Source organism: Opisthocomus hoazin, chromosome 3 (genome assembly GCF_030867145.1).
Source record: "Opisthocomus hoazin isolate bOpiHoa1 chromosome 3, bOpiHoa1.hap1, whole genome shotgun sequence".
NCBI classification, from domain to species: Eukaryota; Metazoa; Chordata; class Aves; order Opisthocomiformes; family Opisthocomidae; genus Opisthocomus; species Opisthocomus hoazin.
In genome coordinates, this window is record NC_134416.1 from 60,395,046 (window position 1) to 60,419,356 (window position 24,311).

At 40.2% G+C, this 24,311-nt stretch overlaps 1 protein-coding gene across 2 annotated transcripts in view; it reads right to left on the bottom strand.

Moving 5' to 3' along the window:
* The window catches only part of PIEZO2 (piezo type mechanosensitive ion channel component 2), a 330,086-nt gene that overhangs the window by 4,974 nt on the left and 300,801 nt on the right, over positions 1-24,311 (bottom strand). For both annotated transcript variants that reach the window (XM_075416483.1, XM_075416482.1), the window contains 13 exons: positions 16,805-17,197; positions 15,195-15,453; positions 14,496-14,678; positions 14,054-14,306; positions 13,187-13,319; positions 12,587-12,734; positions 12,259-12,473; positions 10,000-10,158; positions 8,495-8,642; positions 5,828-6,016; positions 5,305-5,397; positions 3,725-3,897; positions 1,682-1,798 (listed from right to left, as the gene is read on the bottom strand). In XM_075416483.1, the coding sequence (XP_075272598.1) occupies positions 1,682-1,798; positions 3,725-3,897; positions 5,305-5,397; positions 5,828-6,016; positions 8,495-8,642; positions 10,000-10,158; positions 12,259-12,473; positions 12,587-12,734; positions 13,187-13,319; positions 14,054-14,306; positions 14,496-14,678; positions 15,195-15,453; positions 16,805-17,197 (2,463 nt within the window). The remainder of the gene's footprint in view (positions 1-1,681; positions 1,799-3,724; positions 3,898-5,304; positions 5,398-5,827; positions 6,017-8,494; positions 8,643-9,999; positions 10,159-12,258; positions 12,474-12,586; positions 12,735-13,186; positions 13,320-14,053; positions 14,307-14,495; positions 14,679-15,194; positions 15,454-16,804; positions 17,198-24,311) is intronic.

Consider the following 24,311-nt stretch of genomic DNA (forward strand, 5'->3'; position numbering starts at 1 on the left):
GCTTTTATAGTCAGCTATATAAGCAGCACAAAGAAAGGCAAAACATCACCAGTAGTAAACAAGTTAGAAAAATATGTAGCTAGAAAAATATGTGGTGAGAACAGTTATTACTTCAGAATTGCAAGATGTTGCAATAGTAACACCTGAAAACAGCCAGAATCTTTCACTGGGAAATATTTTCACAGTTTGCAGGACAACTTCAAACTTAAAAGGAAAGATGTTTGTAGAAGTTCTTCCATTGGACTCAAAATTAAATCACCTTAAGCGGGAATAAATTACCAGCACCCAGAGAGAGAGATATTACATTTAAAAATGAGATACTGTCCTAACTTTTTCTTCAAATGAGTGAAAAAATCTAGGGAAGGGGGCCTCTCAGGGAAGTCCTGTGACACTTCACTACCTTGCATACACTAGGTTGACGAAGAACAGAGGCAGCCAGTTTAAAATCCCTCCTGATCACTTCAGCAGGCCCAAAAGATAAGTAAGAGCTCAGCAGCTGAGTGCTCCCAGCAAAGGTGGTGGCACAAAGCTCCCTGCTGAAGTGACCAAATGGCTACTAGCTGCTGCAATTATTTTTCCTTTATGACAAAGTAAAAAAAGCTTAAATCAAGAAAATTATTGCAATACAGGCAAATGCAGGTGTATCTTCTATGTAACTGCTTGCCTCCTGCAAAGAGAGAATTACGAATGAATCGCCCCTTCCTACAAAAAAGCAAAATCTACCCTCCTTGGCACTACATCACCTTAGGAAATATTCCCGTATCCTCACACAGCAGAAAAGTAAAAGAGGCATAAACTATTTGTTAAATGCAATGTTCAGATGTGCAACAGCAATCTGTTTGGACATACAAGTGTGCGTGGGCACAGAAAAATAGCTGTGCTCAGAAAAGACAAATGTCATTTCCACCTACTAACAGATATGAACCTCTCAGAGTTTACACTATCCCAGCTGGCCTCAGCTTTAACTTTTCAACTCTTGTGGCCACAAATCAGATCAGGTGGCCTCCAGGGATGACGTGTTGGCTTAGCAGTATTTAGAGACTACTGCTGTAAAGTAATCCCCAGCGAGCAGGCGGAAGAGGAAGAGCCAAACTCCTTTCAAATCAGGCACCACTGCTGTTAATGCTATAAGGCTATATCCATACAATAATGTTTGATATTCATATTGTGAATTTCCATTACAGGAAAAGATCTGATGTCAAACGACTGCAGATGTTACCCTTTGACCGCAATGATTTAACACTTCCTTGCCAATCTAATACTGTTCAAGAATAACAATGAGAAATACAGTCTGCATGGTTATTTAGAACAAAAAAATCACCAATACAGCACCCTCAGATCAAATTGAACTGAATTAACTCAAAGGAGAGTTTAACTGTCAATATACTGTAATGAACTTGTGCTTATCCAGTAAATCAAAGGTAACTAATAGCTTCACCATGTTTGTTGGTGGTGCTGCAGTGTTCATGGTCTTCTCAGCCTACATTTATCATAGGAAAACAAGCTTTTACCTTTAATGTTACTATTATGTGACTTCAATGCTGTTGGCCTCTGTGAACAAGGCTCCAAAACTATTAGAGGGGGATAGATGGGCAGACAAATGACACAGTTCCACAAGCCTGCACTCCTCAGGCAATTAGGTTTAAAAAAGGAAGGTTTGATTATAAATAGACAAACTTACACCTTTTCCAGTTGCTGTCCAGACATCATTGTGGCAATATCTCTTCTGGTGTTCTCTGGCAGAACAAAAGTAAGTTTATCTGATGCTATTTCGGCTTTGGCACCAAGGGTGAGATTTCTGTTGTAATTAAAAGGGAAGACATATTGTCAACCTGCAATGAGAGTACAACCTAAACAATTGTTTGCTGAACGCTACACCTAGTAGTCTAACTGCACTCACCCTGGCTATCCCAGTCTTTGTTAAAGCAAGCATTGTGCTACCTGTGCCCAAGATGCTGAGTTTTCCCACAGAGGATATGCAGCAGCCTTAAAAGCGTATTTTTCTAACTGACTATGCCTTTGTATGTATTACAGGACAATGATGACAGATTAACATGATTTTGCTCATAAGGTCAGTGAAAACAGAACGGGAAAGGGAGCACGCCTGCTCTGACCTTAGGCAACAGGGCCATCTGCGTTACCATATATTCTGTGCTGGGGCAGCTAAGGATGCTGCAGTCAGCTACAGCTTCCCAAAACCCCACCTCAGCCCAGCAGGAACGTGTGGCTAACAGGCTGATGGAACCCCCATGCCTCCCCCCAGTCTCCACACCAGCTGCAGAACGCAGCTGGGGCACGATCAGCTTTCGCACAACACCTTGGGCCATGCCCCGTGGTTGGGATGCAGCAGCTGGGTGAGGCAGCTCCTGGGGGCTGCAGAGAAACGTCCCTGGCAGACAATGGACAAAGGTAGAAAGTGTGCATGCTGCCTGAGTGACACAAAAAGCTCATCTTACAGCTGATTGTGGTCTCCTGGCCTAGAGGAAAGACAGCAGTTTGCCTTTACAGAGAAAAAGTGGTCACTTTTCACAAGTCTTTACCACTTTCAGTCATTCATGGTCACAATGTAATCCACAGGATAGAGTTTGAGGGTGAAAAAGGTCTCTTTCAACTAGTGTATGAATGTTTGTAGTTATGCAAGCATATGAGCAAACTGACTAGCAGTATTAAAAATTAATATAAGGTTCAGAAATGATGGAGTGATGTAATTCACTAGCTAATACTGTATGCTTCCAGGAAAGTAAGGGGGGGGTGGGGGGGTTTGTCAAATAAAGTTGAACGAAGGGTGCAGATTCATTACAAGCCTATTTTGACTGCGGAAGGACTGACCGCTGGGTTCAGAGCTCCCGCAGTGATTCCGCTGACCTGCTTTTTGTGCACAGTCTTTTGCTGAGGATTGCTATAACAATACAGGGTCTACTTCCAACAAAACAGGTAGATACTGGGGCTGCAAAGGTACTTATTTTCCATGGAGTGACGACTTAACTCCAGTATAATCCAGCAGTCTATAGGGATCCCAGCTGGCAGACAGCAGCCAACAAGCCACCTTGGTGACTGGGTGTGCTCTAGCCTGCATGAAACTACTTTATATTCTAGCCTGTCTCTTGCAAAAACTTCATTGTAAAGTAATGGTTCACTGAGGCCAAAGGAACCACAAGCAAACAGGCAAAGGTCTTGACAAAATGGGGCTGCGCCATTGCTATGCTATTTGCATAAGAAAGGCTCTGAGTACGTGTGTATTTAAAAAATGATTTTGTGTCAGTTACGGACTCCCTTAATAAGAGGACCAAGCACTTCTGTTTGTATTTCCTCGTAGTTTTTCTGCTTTAACTAGGTCTAAGTATTCAGTTCCCATAAATGCTAACAAGGTTATTGTTTGGGTCAGTTTATTTGAACACCTCCATCTCAAACTGGCTAATTTTTCTTACTTTTCCCTCCTACCCCTCAAGTCCCTTCAAAAACTCCACCCTGCCTTTTTAAATAATGTACTTGGAACTGGCTCCACTTCTCTCTTTATTTCTTGAGAATTGCAGGAAACAAATGTTTTCACATGTAACAAAGGTCACTTCTCTCTGCCTCTCTCCCTCCCCATTTTCAGGAATTTTTGCTCTGCAGTACAATAGAGTTTTCTGAAAAACTAAATCAAAAATGCAGCATGGAACTGTTCTGTTGAACGAACGCTTCGCAAACGATCCATCAACCTCATAACAGTCATATTAATTACCTTTGAATGCTCCATGAAAGAACTACAGTGAACTCAGCTGAAAAATCCAGCAGTCCCTGGATCATTTTCTCTCTACTGGGAGGGCTGATGGTCCATAAAGAGTTTGAATTTCCCTCTAGATCTGCTAGAGTTATATCTTCTTTTCCATAGCCCTCTAGAAACTGCAAAGCACCCTGTAGGTGCAGAAGAGGAAAAGAACATTTCACTGCGGTGATATTCACAAGACACAGAGCCACATCTTCCAGTCACGTAGAATTGCAAATGTCTGATTAATTGTAAGTGCAGTGGTTTGCACTGATTGTTTTCCTCAAGTACCAACTTAGGCTTTCGGTGGGGAGGGGAATAAACGAAGTATAGCCAAGCCAAGAAGGCAAAATAAAACGGCCCTGCTGTTCAAAGAATGATGGCCAAGTAGGCCAAAATGAGCCTGAAAGTTCATCAGGTAAACTCTGTAGAGTCCATTTAAAATTATCTTAACTCCTTTAGTTTCTGACAACCCCATTTATATCTGTGGATCTGGTAGGCTGTAAATCTTCCAGTCCCCAGTTTTGACTGGTACCTCTGACACTTCACACAGCTTCTCTGAAGCTCCAAATAGTGCCAGTGGTCACCACAAAATGTAAGTCACTGTACAAAGTACATACCAAGCCTGGCCACTGTGGGAAGGCTCACACTTCCAGAAATATCTGGCAATACTCAGGATGCACATGACACACAGCATGTCTTATTATTTTTCATATTTTTATTAAAATATTACTCTGTCTTTCATCAAGCATCTTTCTGCATAGAAAGATGTCTGCAAAGGATAAGGCAACTTCAAACTGGTAACTTTCAAAGTGGATCAAGATTGCAATATTATTGCTATAATACATGGGCTATTTGCTAGGATCTAATATAAAAAAATATTAATTTTTGAGTGGGCTAGAAGCAAGCACTTGTTTTGAAGTTTTATCTGATCAAGCCCCAGTTACTTTAGTAAAGCAACAGCTTCTACTAATTACTAGTCTTTTTGCTGTAGAAACGTGTGATAACTTTGTGCATGTTGCACCATGAAATAGTGAGACTACGTTTAAATGTTTGTGTTTTGACATTTGAATGTCAAAACTTTTCCAGGCCACACACATTTTCTTTTGACAGCACCAAATCTCCTCACTGAGAGGTGAAAGCTGTGTGTGCTATAGGAAGGAGCATGGGGCATAAAATCGCCAACACTGTTGTCTACCCACAGCACAAGCACGTTTGTTTTGGCACTACACCAACAACCTCACATCTCCTGAAGGCTGGTGTCATTTAGAGGGGAGGTTTTTATTCAGGTGATGGGACAACCAGCATTTCTGTCTTCCATGATTTTGTGCGAATATGTCTCCGTTAATGGTAACTTGTCTCATGATAACCCAACCCCATCCTGACAAATGATCCGTCTGAACCTTTACTCTCCTGCAAATTCTCTTTATGGAAACATCTCTGAAACAATGGCAGCGCTGCTGACCATTTATAACAACACAAACAAAACTCACAAAAGGCCTCCATGGCAACATACACACAAATTTAAGTAATGAGGTATTCTACGTTTCACTTACAGTGTTACCCCTATAGCTTCCCAGAAACGTATCGAAACCAGTCTGATTCAAATCCTTGAGCTGACTTTGTTGAGCACTCATTGTAAAAATAGGCTGGGAAACAAAAGAACACACACTTGTCACATTTACTTCACACCGGCTGCTACATACAGAGTACAGCATCCTGTGCATCACAATCCAAGACAATTATGGCACTCAGTTCAACAGGAGAAGGTTATGATCTTCTTCCACTGAGAAACAAGCTACCTCCAATGACCTTACATCTACCATGTGGACCTGTAGGCAGTTATCTGATGCTGGATAACTTATCCTACTGCCAGTAGTTTCTGGTTTTAACTTACAAACGAAGATAATATTTTACATCACTAATGTGTTTTTAAATGCAAAAGGGATCATTTGTGGGAGCTTGCCTGATCTCTTGCATAAGGCAGGAGAATTCAATTCAATGAAGGGAATAAGAAATAGCACACGGAAATACAGTGCAAAAAGAGAGTCTGCTTTTCGTCTTTCTTCTTTTTTTTACCTGATAACCTCCTAGAGTTATTGTGATTGATACATCTAGAGGCTTGTTGGTGATGCCTGCAACAGATTTGATTAAAGACATGAAGAGCAGTGGGAACCAGACAATACAAATCAGCAAGACGATAATCATGCCACCCATTCCATACTTCACAACTTTCTTTTTCTTCTGGCCTCTTGGTTGGGGATATCTCTGCAAAAACAAACAGCAACATGGTAATGTCTCTTCAATCAGTGGAACACTTGGTATGATTTGATTGGTGAATATATAATGGTCTTAAGGATTCCGGTCTTCTGTGGTAATTTGCTACCCATTTTCGGGCCAGTTATTTTGAGATTTTTAGCCAAACCTGCACAGACACTGAATTTCAGGTGACAACAGAGAAAAGTGACAAATGAACCCACGTCAAGTGTGTGTCTGGTGTGAAAAATATTGTAAACCTCTGTGGTTTTGATTGTCCACAACCATAAGGAAGGGGAAAATTTTGTCGGGTAATTTGAGTTTTTTGTCTGAATGAGTGCAGGCATGAACTCACAGGAACCAAACGTAAAATAATAGCGGCAACAATGATACAGCAATTTGTTTAAAAAACTGATACTGGGAGTGACCCACTATCTTCTATTTGTCCTTCAAAAATGTTTTATCTCAAAGATCCTTAAGGCAGAATTCCTCTCATAGAGCTTGAAAAGCTGCAAACTGTATTTCAGGGCAAAAAATAAATAAATTTGTTTTCCAAAAACTGACATGCACAATCAGTAGGATTATCTGATACTGCACTGCTTCCACATTCACTTCACACCTCACATACAGTATTTGTAAGAGTTGCCCACAGGCTTGATCCAATCTGTTTCTAGTGAATCCCATACCAACTGCATTTAAATAATGCTTAAAGTTTTGTTGCTGGTCCTAAAGTCTTGACACTGTTGATGTGACAACCTTCCCTTTCTTAGCTTCTGAGACCAAACATGACCTTGCTTTTATCTTTGTCTTTTCAAAGCAGATCACACAGCACGTCTGTTCTGCCTTGTCCATAATTCTCACCCTCTGCTATTGGCCCCGAGATCGAATACTTTAATAGCTTCACCATCCTGTAAAATGCTTTACCATCATTGCAATTTATTTTGGTGTATTCTCTTATAGGATTTAACTCCACACAGTGTTTTAGGATCCTGTCTTTCACGCACTGCATACTGCATGTGCGAAATAAAGATGCATTGTATTGCACTGCACCTCAAACACACGCCAGGAATCTGCCTTTCAGGAAATTGCTCTTGCTTTACAACACGAATCCATAACACCCTAGGAGAATATTAAATTTGTAATACAATGCTATACTTAAAACAAATCAGTTACTTTTCAAAAGCAGTGTATCAGGTCATTTATCTTGCACTACAGAATACTGTTTTCATTACAATATCATATCAGGATCACCAGAGGTATATTATTTGTCTATATGAGATTAGTTCAGGCACCTTTAACGATGTTACAGAACAGCTCAGAGAGCCTCTAGCAGTCAAATTACTTAGCCATACCACTCAAGGTGAGAGACAGAATCGAAGTACCATGAACAACACTCATAAAGTCATGAGTAGTTACTTAGCACACACATGCTAGCTTAGACGTGGAAATCTTCCCACATCAGATCTATGCTACATACAATGCAGAGGATCCTGTTCTAGCGTAGAAAAAAATGCAGTGAAAAGGACAGTCAAAGTAGAACTAGATGATTATTTCTTTGACTCTTGAAGCCTCTCACGACACTCATTCTGCCATTCACGGCAGAAATGGAAGTCGTACAGAAAAAGCCTATATACAAGACCTGTGTGCACCAACTCTGAGTTAATCTAAGTGACATACTTGGAAAGTAATTGCCATTAAAAGACAGGATTATAATAAAAGTAGAAATACGTCAGTAACACTTAAAAATACAGCTGTTTCACCACAGATGTACAATTTCTGACTGGTTGGGTCACTCTTAAAAGAATGCTTAATTTCTTTTTAAAATTGGCAAAATAAGCAAGCATATGGTTGCAATCTTTATAGTGGTTATAAGGAATCCAGAATTTGCAAGTTTAATTTGAACTGAAGCTTCAATGATTTAAAGGGACTGAAATTTCAGTCAGACAAATGGTGGGTTTATCTGGCCTGCAGTTCAGTTCTGGATGTGCGGGGACTCTCCGGAAATAAAGGAGCCAGCTGAGTTCCCTCTGTGGTTACATGAACCAGGTGTCCCTGGGACCTACATGGTGGAGGCAGGAGCTCTCCCTTCTACTGACCTTTCTCTTCAGCTACAGTTTCTCTGCTACTGCAGGTTACTCGTTTAGTTGTTATGGACAAAATGACCTTGTGTGAACACCAGGACTTTCAACCCCAGCCTTGAAACTCAGGCATGACATCAAGCTAGCATGCACATGCTTGTGGAGTTCATGTTAATGATGGAAAAATCAGCTAGGCACAAAAGAGAAGCCATTTGAAATTTCACTTGCGGTGACTGCCAACTAACATAAAGTACCCAACAGTCTGACTATTTCTGAACATAAACACCAGGTGTATCTTCTAACAAACTCTCTTTATGGTGAATTTCCCAATTATTTAGGGATTCGTGATTATTTCTCTTCATTTCTGTGTGGGGAAGAGGAGGCCTGGATCACTCATATGGGGCTTCCTTACTTTTTCTGACTCTCTCCAGCACTTCAGGATGAATATATGAGCATAGATATCTTCAACACAGATCCAGCTGGAAAGACTGAGAGTGGTGTCAGTCCAAACCCAGTCCATTACTGCTCTCAGCTCAGTCAAAAAGGGAACCAGGCGGAATCTGAAGGAAGACCACAGCAGATAATTTGTCAGAAATGGGGAGGATCATATTAAAGGAGCACACTAAGTATATATGGCAAGAGGGAGAATTAAGCCAATATCAAAAGAGTTTAATGGGGGATTTTGCAAACACAAGTACAATCATACCCTGAGATTGTACAGCTAGTTTGTTTTGGGAGTGGTATCTTTTGTTATAGCTTGTGTTCCTCTAGATCTCCTTCTTAGGCCATAAACATGTTTTTGCATTATTATGCCCAGTAATTGTGATTGAGCCACTGACGGAATCGTACAAGGCTTTCTTTTATGCCCAAATTCCTCTGACCTGGGAGAGGACTAGAGGAACACCCTTTCCACAGGATGGTGGGAATTTGTTTTATACCTCCTTATACCAAGTGGTGCACAGCTTCTTTGCAGTAGCTGGGCAGTCCTCAGCTGCATATGGAATTGGGCGTTCTGACTCAGGCTTAAGCAGCAGAAGAAGGTGGGCTAACAGGAAACCAACATGCATATAGCAGCTGTTCAAAGTGCATCATTCCCTTTACTAGTCCCACACTTATCTGCTTGGCCAGGTAACAAAGACTATTTCATGTGAAGAAAGCTATCTTCTGTAACTTTTCCTACTGGAATTCAACAAGCCCATATTGAAAATATTGGGAAAAGGCTGAAATTATTCCAGCTTTTCTGTGAAATATGTATATGCTCTGAACTGGCTTAATCACAACATCATGGTAACAGCATAAGTGAAGGGTGGAGTACATCTCCTTAACACCACCTTTCACTCCAAGGTGATGCTGTGCCTGTTGCCCTAACACTCCTAACTCCTGAAGAGTTTCAAATGTGCAACAATTCACAAAAGATACACAAAGAAAACATTCTGTGATGCATAGCTCTTATTTCTCATGTGTATTGTCGTTCACTTTATCCTTCTCACCTGCTGAGGCAGAGCTTGTAGACCTGCTCCAATGATCTCTTTGGGATTTGATGCCTTACTACATTTTAGGACTGCAGAGCAAATAACATTACCTGTTTTCTAGCTCAATGTGTAGCCCCTATCTCTGTTCACAGAAGTGATTTCTTAGAAGCATTAAAAATGTCTCTTCCATAGCGGCCTGAATGGCTGACTGGTATGTCAGGCTTCTGGATTCATAGTGTGAGACTGATTTTTTTGAAATCTTGCATTCCTGAAATTGATTTTTGGTGGACTACAGGAGACATATGGCGTATACAGTGTGCTGTGCAAAATTTACAGTCTCATTTCCAGCAGCCTGTGAAGAGAAGTCATGAATAACCCCAGCATCTCACGATAACAGAACCTTATTTCACAAAAGAAGTGAGAAGGGCAGTAGGTCTAGACTTACCCTTGAAATAAGAACAGGTTGACATAGTTATAACTTTTTGTAAGGAAGTTGCCAAGAACACGGGTTGGATATCCACAGCGTATCTGATATGCTGATAAGCCAAAATAAACACATTTCACGAAATACCAGAGCTGAGCAACTGTGTTATGGCTAAATTTCCTGTAATGGAAAAGACAGATAAAGGAAAATGATGAGCTTTGTATCTGTGTATGACCAAATTTGCTTGAAATATTTTGTGCTCCTGGCAGTTTCCCTTTCCTGAGATCCTGTGAAAAGCCCTTGGTTTCTGAACCCACTGCAGGGTTAAAGCAGCATTTGAAAGACTCTGGATGAGAAAGTCTATAGACAGCATCTGTTGTCATCTCAGGGTCACAGAGGAGAGACTGGGAACAGGCTTCCCGAAGAGCAAGGGCTCTGGGCAGTGCCCTCTCCCTCCGGATGCTAGAGGTGCCTTGCTGCCCAACACAGGCCAGTCTGCCCCAGGCCCTCATGATGGCACATCCTTCCGTGAGCCCTTGGTAGGGACGGCTTCTCTTGGCTTTTCAGTGAGCTGATATCTGCACTGAATCTAGGCAGCTTTAATGGCTACTTGTGTTCACAGGGGCACTTCGAAGGTCGTGAACTCATACAGGATTTTAAGTTGGAGTGACCTCTGAAGATCATTTTTTTCACACTTCCCTGCTTAAATCAGGTCTAATTACACCAAATTGTTTAGGGACCTGTCCAGTTGAGTTTTGAATATCTCTGAAGATGGAGATCCCACAAACTGTCTGGGCAACCTGCTCCAGGGTTTGATTACCATCATGGTGAAAAGATTTTTCATTATATCTAACTGGAATTTCCTTTTTCCAACTTGTGACCTGTTGTCCTATCTAAACACAGCTTAGCTTCTTCTTGATGCCCTCTTAACAGGTAGCTGAAGACAGCTCCTCACTTTCTCTTCTCCAGACTGAACTAACTCTGTTCCCACAACCTCTCCTCACATGTCGTGTGCTCCATCCTCCTGACCATCTTGGTGAACATGTACCACTTCTGGCTGCAGTTCAATAGCATGGTGGAACTGCAGGAAATGCCTCATGATGGTCAGGATTTGTGAGCCTGACACGATACAATATTTTCAATTACATCCCACAAAAACATTTTCATTAAGAAATTTGCAGAGGCTTCTAAGAAACAGCCTAATTTAGGAATACAGGAGGTTTCAGAAGCAGATTTGAGATTAACGACTTGATATAAATTTCATAAAAGGACAGAAAAAATCAAAACAATTTTATTGCCTTTCAAGTTATCAAATCAAGCCAAAAGTTTCATATCAATTCTTAATGCTCAGTAGATAGGAGATCCACATGAAAAATGATTTTTTCAATTTGGGGCACAATCACTACTGCAATGAGGAAAAATAATACATTTGGTTCTGAGAGGAAATAAAACCTTTCAGTCTTTCTTTACACTATGCATCTATTTTGTTTTTGTTTTTTCCAAAGTAATGTGACTATTAACAAAGTATAACTTGCCCAGTTGACACATCAAAATTCCCTGTATAGTCAATGGAGTGAGGTAAATACTTCAAGGACATTGAAAGTCCCAAGTAAGAAGGGAGTTAGCCAAGCACTAGAGAGGGAACCTGAACACCTCTGCAGTGCAGACTGAGTGACAATTGCCTTGAGCCATGCAATTAGACATGTTAGATTTGGGGATGAACCCGGCCAAGCATGCAATACAAGATTTCATGCAGCAGGTGACCACCTCCACATTGCCTCCAGAGCCATGGAGCAGAGAACTTTGGCTCTTCAGAATAGACACAGGTTTTAGATATTCCTCAGTCTAAGGAGAGTTAAATCCACAGTTCACACATTCCAGGAAAGTGCCAAATTATAAGATACTGAGAGAGAGACATTTTCTACTCTTCTAAACCAGCGTGGAGCAGTCTTGGGAGTAGGGAACTGAATCAGAGGCCAAGATTGCCTCAGCTGAGGGCTCTAATCACTCAATTAGAGGCAAGTTCTCTTTCAACTGCTTGCATTTTGGCCTAAGTTGAGAATATTTCAGTACATACTTATATAATGAATTCTTCCTGAAACTTATGTTGGCCATAGTTACTGCTGTGAAATGGTACTCCAACATTCTGCTTAGAAATGAGACCAAGAAGAAACCTGTTCATGATTCCAAAGCTGAGCTGTAACCATGTCAAATTTAAATGCAAACAACTTGGTAGAGCACCAGTATTCAACTCGCATCGTCTGTTTATGCGGTTTATACCTTTCTGTCACTCCAGGCAAGATAAAGAACATCCAGAAATGTATTCCGAAAACAAGGATGACCTGGAAGATGACCTTTCCCATGACAGTCTTTTTGAGGTACAGTGCTCGATCTACCACCATGGTACCAAATTGAATGAGCACCATCACCAAAAATGCCTCCGGGACCTGGTCCTCTGATAATGAAGAGGTGATATCTGCTGCTGCAGAATGTTTCTGAAAAGGAAAATATAACAGAGTGGTCCAGGAACAGCGAGTCACATGATGCTTAGCATCTACAGCATGTAAATCCTACCGATGATTTACAGATAGATGCCTCCGTGACATACCCCAAAAGCCCAAAATCCAAATACAATGATGATGAAGTCCACTGTATCTGCGAGGAACATCAGCACATATACATCGGTCACTGCACTGTAGTCTGGATGAATGAGATTGTAGAAAAACTGTCTGATGGGCACATATACCTGGAGAGTCCTAAAACAACATAGACCGCAATGTGATTTAACAACACCGTAATTTGCACTGAAGAAAAGAAAGGCTGGGTGTGATATGTTTAGTGTTTCTAAAGATATCCAAGATCTACTCTGACAGCCCGCACAGGGCTTCACAGACACCAATCCCTCTTTCTGACTGCTTCTAAACCACAGTATTAGCATTTGTTTAGTAGAAATACACACAGCCAACTAAGTTCATACAGCATACTCAGCTTTTTTATCAGGCAGATGCTATTGGAGCAACTGCTGATTTGTCTGATGTTCAGCTGGTGGGACTTCAAGTGAAAGCATCGATATACAATGAACTGTACATGTACCCATTCATCCCTTTGAATTAACAGAAGTAGTAACCTGCTTTTTTTTAAATGCTGTTTTACCGCTTTACTATTTGGAACCTCCCCCCAAACCCACACAATTTCTCACATTGCTCACTTTTTAATTGTAAAGGCCTTGGCTTTGATCATTTGTTCTCGAAACTTCTCCATAAGAAGCTCTTTCCTAGATTTTTGCTTGATGCTCAACACACTGCTTCCTTTCTGACTGCTGTTTCGTGTACTGGTACTTCCTGAAAAAAAAAGGGAGGGAAAAAGAAGGCAAAGAAGGTAATCCAAATTCATAGTTTAAATACAAAAACTAAAAAGAAATAAATCTTGAGAGTTCCATCCATATATGAGACCCACTACTGAAAGAAGCTTTGAAATTAATTCCTATGCTTTTTTTCCATTATGATACAATCTTGAGAGCATCCAATAAAGGTTTAATCACTGGCAGATCAAAACTTGATTATTAACTATAAAAAGAGAAGACTAGCGAGGCAAGTATTTGATCTGACTCCTTCATCTCAATTGGTAATATATACATTCAGGCTAGAGTAAGCCTGTCCTTTTTACAAGATGGGATAGGTAATCTGTTTCAAATCAAACTTTTCTCTCACTTCAAGTATCATCGAATGTAGATACTAAAAACACTTATGCTTTGCATTCCCTCTAGCTGGAGATTATGCTGAACCAGAAATTCTGGATCTGGGCCACACTGAGCATTCCTTTCCCAGCTTTTGGGTAATGTCATTTTAAAAACATAGTGAATCACAAAGTATGGCTCTCCATCTGAACTTTAATAAGCTTTGGAGTGTGTTCAAACATGAAGATACTTTGGTTCATATCCTATTTCTTCACTGAGGAGCAGCAGCATTCAGTAGCCTCTTGGATCTCCAGAGCAACCAGCACAAGGTTTTAGCAAGATGATCCTATGGGAGATGAACTGTTGCTCTTCAAACTCCAGACGTGCCATGACATTTACCTCTCTTAGATCTGTGTGAGGAGAAGCTGGACCTGTGTGAAAGCTGTGACACACTGCTAGAGCTCTTCCTCCTGATGGCGGTCTGCTGCTCGGGGAAGTGGACATGGATGGACTCCACCGATGCCGCAAGATTGACAGATTTCAAAGAGGCAGAAGAGTCTCTCCTGCCTCCTGTCAGAGAGAGCTCATCATCAGTATCCTCTTTATTACTGGAGCTGTCCCCTTTCTCGTCTTCATCCCATAATCCATGGCACTAGTGGAAAAAGAAGAGAGCATTTCAACCTTGTATTTCTGTCACAGTATTTATCACAGGCATTGCTAAGCTCAGTCATGTGTTCATAAGGGGGAAGACAAATTCATTGTGTTGGGATATCACGAGTGACTAAAGAAATTAAAACTAAAAATCAAATGTAAAATAAGAAACTGCATGAGCTCAAATTACCTTTAAAATGGATCTGTGGAAGAATAAAGCAAGCAGCTGAACGAGATCATAGTGCACATAACCCTCTTTCTTCTCAATGCCAATAATATTGGGTGGATGGTAAGGTTTGTCTTTTGTGTAATCCACATATTTATTCCAAGGAAAGAAGCCAAACTGGAAGAAGTACTTGATGACAATAGCCACCTGTTCAGAAACACAACACACTTGGGGTGTTTTCTAAGCACGGCAGATATAATAGCCTCATGACATTAAGAGAGGGAAATATGACTATCTATCAGTTTTAAGAGAAGATAAACAAGTGTATTCATTGCTGTAGAGGAGCACCAGTTCACATTTCCTCAGTAAGAAAGTCAAACAACATTTACCAACAGATGATGCTCAGTGGTACCTGAGATACCACAAGCAGTGTTTACTGTCTTGATTACCAATTACATAGTAGCTTTTTTCAAAATGCAGTGATCACATTCTTGTGATAACTGCTTTACATGCCAGGATGGATATTGCTCACTGCAGTGAAGAAAAAGAAGAAACAAGACCTTTTCATACCACAGAAATTGCTGAGGACTTTAGCAAATATTTATACTAATATGAAGGCCCAAAGGCCCTGATTCTAGAGATCAAAACCAGAAAAGAGACCAGGCAAAGCTTACAACTTAACTTTTCTGTGTTAGACACAGGGTTGCAAAAACAGCAGCATACCTCAGTGTAGACAATGGCAGTCATCCAGAAACGTTTGCTTGGCCGAGGAACAGACAGCATAGCCCAAAGGAATATAAGGATGGGAAGCACCAAGGTTATCATGGAGGCAGAGACCATGTGGTTAAGGATGATCACAAAATAGCACACCATTTCTGACCGGGCCACCAGCGTATTGTACAGGGCATAAATAAGAAGCAAGACTCGAGGTTGACCAACATAGAACTTCTCTGACTCCTCCAGCTCATCGTCATGAAACATCCTGCGAGGACCAGAGTACCATGAATGAAATTAAAATTAATTTCTTAAGACCTTTTTTTTAAATTGCTACCATTTTTCCTTTTGAAAAAGCATAAAACTCTGCTGCCAAGTTAAAAAAAAAGGGGTTTTGATATTATAATCAAATTACCTGATTCTAAGCACAGAAAACAAGAATTTCAGCAAAATGGCTAGAAGCACTGTTTTGCTGGTTTTTAATTGACCCAGAGAGTCAGCCTGGCCCCAGAACTTCTACCAGCACGGCTTTCCTGCAGTTGCCCAACCACCATATGTCATGTACATCACACCATGATGTTGTGGCCCTGTCTGGATTAATATCTGGTTTATCAACATAGATGGGAATCTGGAGAAACTCCAGAGGTCCATCAGGAGACGTATGTTATGAGTAGTCCTGTGACATGAGATTAGAACATTATAAATGCCTTTGAGCATTCGACATGTCCAATCTTCTCCACTTCTTCTAACTCAAATAAACATAAAAGGCAGCAAGAAATTATTATATGACTTTCACACACATTCACAATTCTCTTTGCTTTTCATAAAGAGCACCGTGGCCTGAGAAAAGATCTCACTGAAAAGCAAAAACAGCTATGGAAAACCAGAAGAAAAGACACTGTGTCTATAAAGTCAGACCTACACAGCCTCTCTCTCTCCATATGAAGTCAGACTGAAAGGCATTTCTATGGTTTAAGATTTTGTCCTTGCAGTTGAGGAAGCTCTCCACCAGCTGAGTTAGGCCGGAAAGCAGAGGAAACAGAGCAGTGGCAGCATCCCCACCTCAGTGCTGGTTGTGCTACTGAGCACAGTGCCTGAGGGGGAAAGAGGGGAGCATCCTATCCCTTATGAAAGTACTTAGCAAGCTGGTATCTCTACGTAGCCCTTGGCTCCTACTGGCTTAAACAAAAACTCTGCCAAAGGTCATAGTTTCCCTTATAGCAATCCAAAACAATTAAAGGACAAACATTTTCCCAGATAGCCCTGGAGGAAACTTCTTTGAAATCGCAGCTGCCTAGAGAAGAGAAGCCTTCTCCACGAGGAATATTTAGAAAAGCTCTTGATCCCATGACAGTTGCAGCACAGAAATCCAATGCTAATTGGAACAATTAGCTATGGTATCTGGGGAGAAAGCAGAGATTCATTCCAAATGAATTTGAATCATTTTAGAAATCTGTAATTAGAAAAACCGCACAGGAAATTAGCTTCTTCCCTTAAATCAAAATTAGAACAAGGTCTGTATCAGAAACTGTAGGGCAGTTCCGAGACAAAAAAAAACAAAGTAATGACAATACTTCACACACTGGGATCAACAATTTTTCCCTCTCAAAGGTTCTTACTTGTTCAGAAGCAGCTCACTAGCCGTTAGTTCATGCGTCAATGGAGGGAGAATGGTATCATTAAGTTTGTCCGTCCGACTGTCATCTGGGCTCACCATCATGAGGCTCTTATCAGCTGAGTCATCTGGGGAGCCAAAGGGAAGGTGTTCAAAGCTGACAGCTTTGCTATAGGAAGGTGGAGCTTCTGCATTGCTGTCCACAGTGGAGTACAATGGCACATCAGTATCAGGAGTATACGCAGCTCCTTCTGAATCCAGGCTATAATCTTCTACCTCCTCTTCCTCCTGCCTTGATGAAGAACGAGCTCCTTCCTCTTCATGCTCCCCTTCTACCTCCTCAATGGTTTCTGTTGTCCCCTGACGAGAATAGAGCATGGTGACCTGCGTAGGTTCACTGTTGGGGACAGAATGAACGAGTTGAGGCTTACAAGGCTCATCACCAAGAAAAGCTTGTTAATTGTACCTTTACACAGACAGCTGAGCAACCCCATTGCATTCCCAGACCTTCAAAGTTCATATAAATTGGTAGAAAATATATCATCATGATAGTCTCTTACACAGATAGACCACCTCGGTCCCTTTGCCCCCTGCATGACATCCCAGCGAACTCACAGCAATTCACTGTCTTCTCACACCAACAAAGGGCAAATTCATATCATTATCAAGAGCAACTACACTAAATTTCTGAAAGCAGTTCAAATACTTTCAGACCAGAACCAGCACTTCCTATTACATCTACTTAAAGCATGCTCCATGGTGAATGATAGGCAGCCATGGGGTTCCTTCTAAGCATGGTGCTTTTAACAACCACCACATGGGTGCTGTATAGAACTAGAACATGACCTGAACACACACATCAAGTCTGATTCCAAGTAAAAGAACAAGTAAATCACAAACGTTGAGAAATACAATCCAGATTACAAAACTGTTCTGGTAACAGGCTATCTTGTTTACCTTTAAATTGCCCTATGTTCTTCAATACAGTCTCTATTTTTACCTTATCTGCCTGTTTTTCCTCTGTATGTACCTATTTTCTTTTTCAGCTGTTCTTATTCTCTCTGTTCAGTTTTCTGCTTGTTCATCTTACTTATTCTCAGCTTTGCATATCCATAATCACTTTCTTTCTTAATACTCTGTGCTCTGCAGCAGTCTTAGCTGATGTAAATTCACACAGCTTGATGACTCCAGATGGGAATCTGGACACCATAATTTTAAAAATATTTTCTTGGTTTTGCTTTCACCCTTTCCATCCCTCACAAGCATTTTATCACCACTCCCCTAGAACACCACTCTTTCTCTTTTCAGTCTCCATTACAGTCCCTCTCCATAGGTTAGACAACAGGCATTCTCTCAGTGTCTTTTGTTGGCTGCGTGTTCTTGTATCTCAACAGAGACAAAACCAGATTTCACACAGCTCCTATGAAATGAATGGGGCCATGTTTTCACTTAAAGTATAACCTTTTATAAAATACTGGCACTGGCAAAGCCAGCTGGCACCACCATCTCCTGCCAAAATTTAAAATAAGCTTCCATCCCTTTTCCTTTTACACTGCTTCTAAAGTTATTGTGGCTACGTCAGATCACTTTATTTCTAGCAGACTTTTAATCAGAACATGTAACACTATTATTAAGATGTATGTTTTGATGATTCATGTTAGCACTCATCCTGGTTAAAATGCATAAAACCATAAAATCCTATCATCTCAAAACTGATCGACACCAAATATCTGTAAAACACTTTAAACACTGAAGAAGAATGATCTAATATGCCACAAAATTTTATATTTATACTATTTATAATACTAATTGAAACAGTGTTTTGCAATGTCAAATAAACCCCTGGTTTTTACCTGCTAAAAAGTGAGTGAATGGCTCTTACCAGTTCTGTCTTGCACTGGATATTAATATTATTCACTACCTTTTCATAGTGAATTTCCCTCTCTTAATTCCAACACCTCACAGACTGTAAATCAATGGTAAAGTAATCAAAACATATTTAGCAACCTTTCCTATAGAGGGAAAAGTAAAAATTGAAAGAGCAGGGCCAACATTTGCCTATCTTAGCTTCTAAAATTAGACACCTAAGTCCATATTTAGGATAACCGATTAGCTGAGAAACTTCACTTTCAGCTTCCATTTTTAATAAGAATAACCACCAGCTCAGTAACTCTGAAAATCAGACTCTTTTTCAGCTGAATAAATACACGCTTTAGCCTGGTTTTAGACAGCCAGTGTAATATAATCAATCATCTTTTAAAAATACATGAATTACAGATGAAAAACAAACCAAAACAAACAGAATAAGAAGTGAAACAGCAAATGAGTCCTAGATTATGACCCTGACTTTGAAATTCAGAATCGTGCCATAACACAGTAGGGAGAAAAGCTTCCATTAAGCATGCAAACCACTCTGTACACCACGTGTCTGCAAATGCAGATTTACGTACACTGCAGTAAGTATAATGGGTAAATGAGTGAACAAAGCATGCATGACTTAAGCACCTTGACACTATACTGCCACTGTCAGCTGATGAGGAGGACATATCCATGCTCTGCATTTTACGAAGCCTAGGTCGAGCGCGCTCACTTGTTTTAGGAACAGTGTCTGGTCCATCTAAATCATCAAGGGTTGACTGCCTTGAGAACAACATGGTTGCTTCAGTGTAGCAGCTAGCAGCGCAAACAGTTATAAAGACAATGTTAAATACAAATGATAATACTATACACACGGTTCAGTAAACAAATATGCTTGCCATGCAGCAAAACACTGACACAGAGAAAAAAGGTTCAGAGAGAAGATAAGGATTTGTTTAGAGTCACCGTGTCAACACATTTCTATGCACAGAGTGCTCATGGTCATATTCGTATAGAGGCTATAGAGGGCTCATAACCGTCTATTCACTAGTTAAAGGATATGAAACCAACACAATTCTCTACACGCTTTCCAGGGGCAACAACTCACATATGTGAGGAGGTTTATTTTCTTTGTTTCCCTCTGAAATTTCCAAATTCCACAAAAATGTTTTGGGAAGTGGCCCCCCTGTAAAAATTCTATTTTATTAATGATATGTTGTGCTGAACATTTTTACACAGGTACAAGCCAATTTCCTAAAAGAGCGCTTAAAACTGAATAAGCTCATATTCCACAAATAGAAAAATAGTGGTCAAGCATTGGCTAATCCTCTTTCCGAATGAAAGAGCCAAATCGGATATGTTACTTAGCCAGTAGATGCATGCCAAATATAACCTGCTCTGCATGGGATGGCTTTTATTTTGATATTTTGTAGTAAGTCCTGATGATTCTTTCCAGAAGATTTCATTTATTTCAATCACAGCTTAAAAACTATTTCAAAATTGGTAACATGCACATCTTGAAAGAAAGAACAGATTTAATAAACCCTTATCTCCTTTCACTTATCAAATACAACAGGACACCAGAGACATACACCACATGTTGAGCATTTATGTGTTACTGGAGAAAAGAAGAGGAATTGGATGAGTTATGAGAAAGAAAGTACATAATTAAATACAAGCATATAACATAGCAACAAGAAAGAAGCAAATACATTAATGACATATGGTAGGTAAAAGAATTATTTCTCCTGTAAAAATCTTTGAAAAACACAGATACCTATGAAATAAGATGAGGAATCTGGTGTTTTAACACATACAGTGACCTGCCTGAGTCTCTCAGACAGTATGAGAGAAGGAAGGACCCCAAAACGCAGGATTTACACTCTACTTCTCTTCTTTTGAGTCCATTTGTGTCACACATGAGCAGCGGCAGCAGGGGATTTGCTTCCTTGGCAAGCATTATGTTTGTGCAGGGGCACAGAGAATTGGAGAAGAGGTCAGAAGGGAAGCAGGATGGCGTTTTCTGTGTTACTTTGGTCTTGCTAGCTTGAAGTGAGGAAAAAAGTCTTCTGATATGAAGTGACAGTTTGCAATTCTTGCCTTAAGGAAAATGGTGAGAAAAACAAGAAAAATACGTGGAGCGAAGACGCAGTTATTCTTCTAGGTCTACATCCACCGATGGTCTTTTTTGACAGAATGGGCTGAGGATAAATGCATACTTTGATCTTTGAATAGAAAAAAAGTATCACCAAGATACCAAAGGTATTGTGAAATACTTTCCTTAAGAACACTATTAATGGCAGGGGCACCTCTGTCCTGACAGTTCATTTGGCCAAGACCCTTTGCAAGCCACTTCATTATTTTTGTGTGTGCGCAAAGGCACTCAAGCATCCACCAGACAAAACCTGGAGGGCTGTCTGCCTGGTGCAGGGTTTGGCGAAGAAGCAAATGCTGCGTCCGGTGGGAATGGGAGATTCACCTTGGACGTCTGATTCAGCAGCATGGAAATCAGCTGGAGCTCTGTGCTGCTGACTCCAGGGGGTTATGCAGGAGGAGGTTTCCCTTTGCACAGACACCTATGGACTACAGCCAGGTCGTTGTACTACCAGTGAGGTTTTGGTGCTAAAATATAGGGAGATGGCAGCAAGTAGACAACCTATTTTTTCAGATTACCTTTCTATCTGTGTGCTACAATGCTGTCCACATATTATTCTACATCTCAAGGGCTGAGTTTATTCTTTTCAAGAGCAACAGGTCTTACCAACGTGTTGAAGTATTTTAAATGCAGACATAGTTCAAAGAGAACCTTTAATCAGAGCAGCTATGCAATGGAAGAAACATATGTCAGCTGCCCTCCAAAACATGTAAGTTCTGATCTGGATCCCAGAAAAATCAAAGGAAAAATGTATATTAATCCCAAAAGATAAAAACATTAGCCCAGATGGAGTCCCTGCAATAATTTGGTTTAAAGCTGTTTTAACTGAAAGATGAATCGTCAGAAGAATTATCTACTGAGCAGTTGCTCTGTATCCTTGAATGTCAGGAGATGTGTATGAGATGACACCTGTAGCGTAGTCTGTATATTCTTTATGTATTTCTTTAGGAGCATTGCTTCCGAACATGGAGGAAATGAAAACACCAATAAAGTGGAGAGATTTACACTTGGCAAAGCTGATGTTGACTCAGTCATTGACTATCACATAAATTTAACCCAAGGATATCTTCCCGAGTGACTTTTCAAATTTATGTCCTTGGAGACCTTGCAAAGCATTAGCTTCTTGAAAACATTCAAGGACTAGGCATTTTTAATTGAATGTTCATTAAAAGCCCCGATTTCAAGCATTTTATATAAAGTTGATTGGGTATCCATTTTAAATGGGGAGATATATATATATATATACATATAGCAGAGATGTTTTTATCCTCAGTGAGCAGGAAATTTCTTACTTTATGATTTCCTTTTTGCTAAACAAATTCACCCTTCTTAGAGACTTTATTAGCTTAAGGGTGACTTACAAATTTTTCTGTTTTTTTTTTTTTTCTGTCCATGGGCTAGTGACTGAATGGCATTACCTTTATGAATTACTACACTCCCTACACCTGCAAGCAAAGATCCCAAACATTTCCTATCATTCACACTCCTAAATCAGACCTAGATTCAAACATAAACTGGGACTCTCCTTTCATCCTTTCTCCTGCCTCCCAAGTCAAACATTACGTCTACAGTACTCCCTGCCTCAACACCTACTCTCCCATCTGGTGAGGGAAGCACAGATGCAAAGTGGTGTCCATATATTGACTCTTACAGGAGGATCAGGGTCTTCCATGGGCAGCTCCTATAAAAGCCTACACACAGGTAGAGTTGGGAACTGAATACATTATTTGTAATGGACAAAAATTAATACAAACTGAACTGGATACAAAACCTTGGATACCCTTAAATCTGATGTAGAGAGAAACCAAACAATTACATTATGAATACCTCACAACACCTCTAGCTACTGTATAGAAAAATGACTGAAAATATACGACAGCCCTACTAAAAGAGAAAATACCACAAAGGATGCTCTGCAAAACTCCTTTTAGAGCTTCATCTTGGGAAAGAACATCATAAGGGTCAGCCCTGAACTTCACAAGAAATTTACAGTTCCTGCAGCTGATCAGGAGGGTTGTTCTCTCTAGAAATCCAGTGTTTAGAACACTGAGCAGATACTTACAGTAATTCCTGTCCTGAGTACTGAAGAATATAGATTATTATAATGGAATAGCTTCTGTGCTTCTGCAGCCCTGTGTTCTTCCAGACACACCCATCTTACTCATGGGCCTAATGTTCACTACAGAATTTTGTGTAGGGCAACCAAAGAAGGGTAACCAGAATACTGGTTAGAAACCCTCTGCCCCCTCCCAAAAGTTTTCAATTGCAATCCCAGATCCATGATCATAGGGATGCTTTAGACTTAATTAGTTGCTTTTACATTTACTGGAAATCATCACTTTCTAATGTAAAATGCCCCCTCCTCTTGTTTGGGCAATTAAAAAAAAAACTCTCAATAAACTCACATGAAGTTTCAAACATTTCACATTTCTTAAAAAGCTCATAAGCACTTCTGTAATCCCAGGAAGAGACATGCAAGGGTGCCCCAATGAACAGATGGCTTTATCATTCAATCAACAGATTCATTTTTTGCTTCCTCTAATTACAGGTCATTATTATTATAGCAGATGTGCACAATTTGTAAATACTCTCAGTGCAAGAATATTTGATTGTTCATCACCAGAAAGAGAATTTGAGATTAGAAAAATCAGTCATAATACTGTCTTTGCTATTCTTTTGTTGATAGATCCTGTAACATCTTGCGAGGAAACGGAGATGACAGTAACACGTGTGAAAAATTTAACATTTTCTGTTGCAAAGCAGCTCCACAGAATCACTGAATTCTCTGAGATTAAAAACAGATTTTAAATGTGTAAGAATGCTCAAAGCAGGGTGACAAATGGGTGGTTATTCTGAAAAAAAAGACGTAAGTGGAGCTCAACATTGGATACCACCTCATTGAAGAGGCAGAATTTACACATGAAAATTACAAGAATTGTCTTTCTTTTTTATATTCATTCTGGAATTGGCTTCTCTTTGCTTGTAGTTAAAGTTCTTGCTATCATGGCTGTATAACAATGATAACTTCTGCTATCTATAGTAAACAGTGTGACCAAAAATTGTTTAATGAAAGCAGGACCGCTATTACTATTCTTTCTTTAGGTAAGACTGAACTTTGTGGAGTTAAATTCTGCCCTGCAGATATCCAAGTGGCTCCAAGTGAGCTGGTAATAGAATTTGGCTTTTCTTTTTTCTCACGTCATTTGACTCCAGCAAAATCTTGAGACAAAACACAAAGGTGTTGCTTAGCTGGGTAGCTAGCCACCGAGAAAGATTGCTCGGATTTGGTGTTTTTACTGGAGTGAAACTCTCAAAGGCCAGTACTCACCCTGGGGAGCAACCTGTGAATATTTTGTTGAAGCATAGTACTCAAAGGCACTCTCTTACACTTGCTTTTCAATAACATCAGAAAGGAAGATGAGCCCTCGTTATTTTCAGTCTGCTAACATCTACCCATATGTCATTAGTAAAAGCTAAGCATAATTTACTCTACATAGAA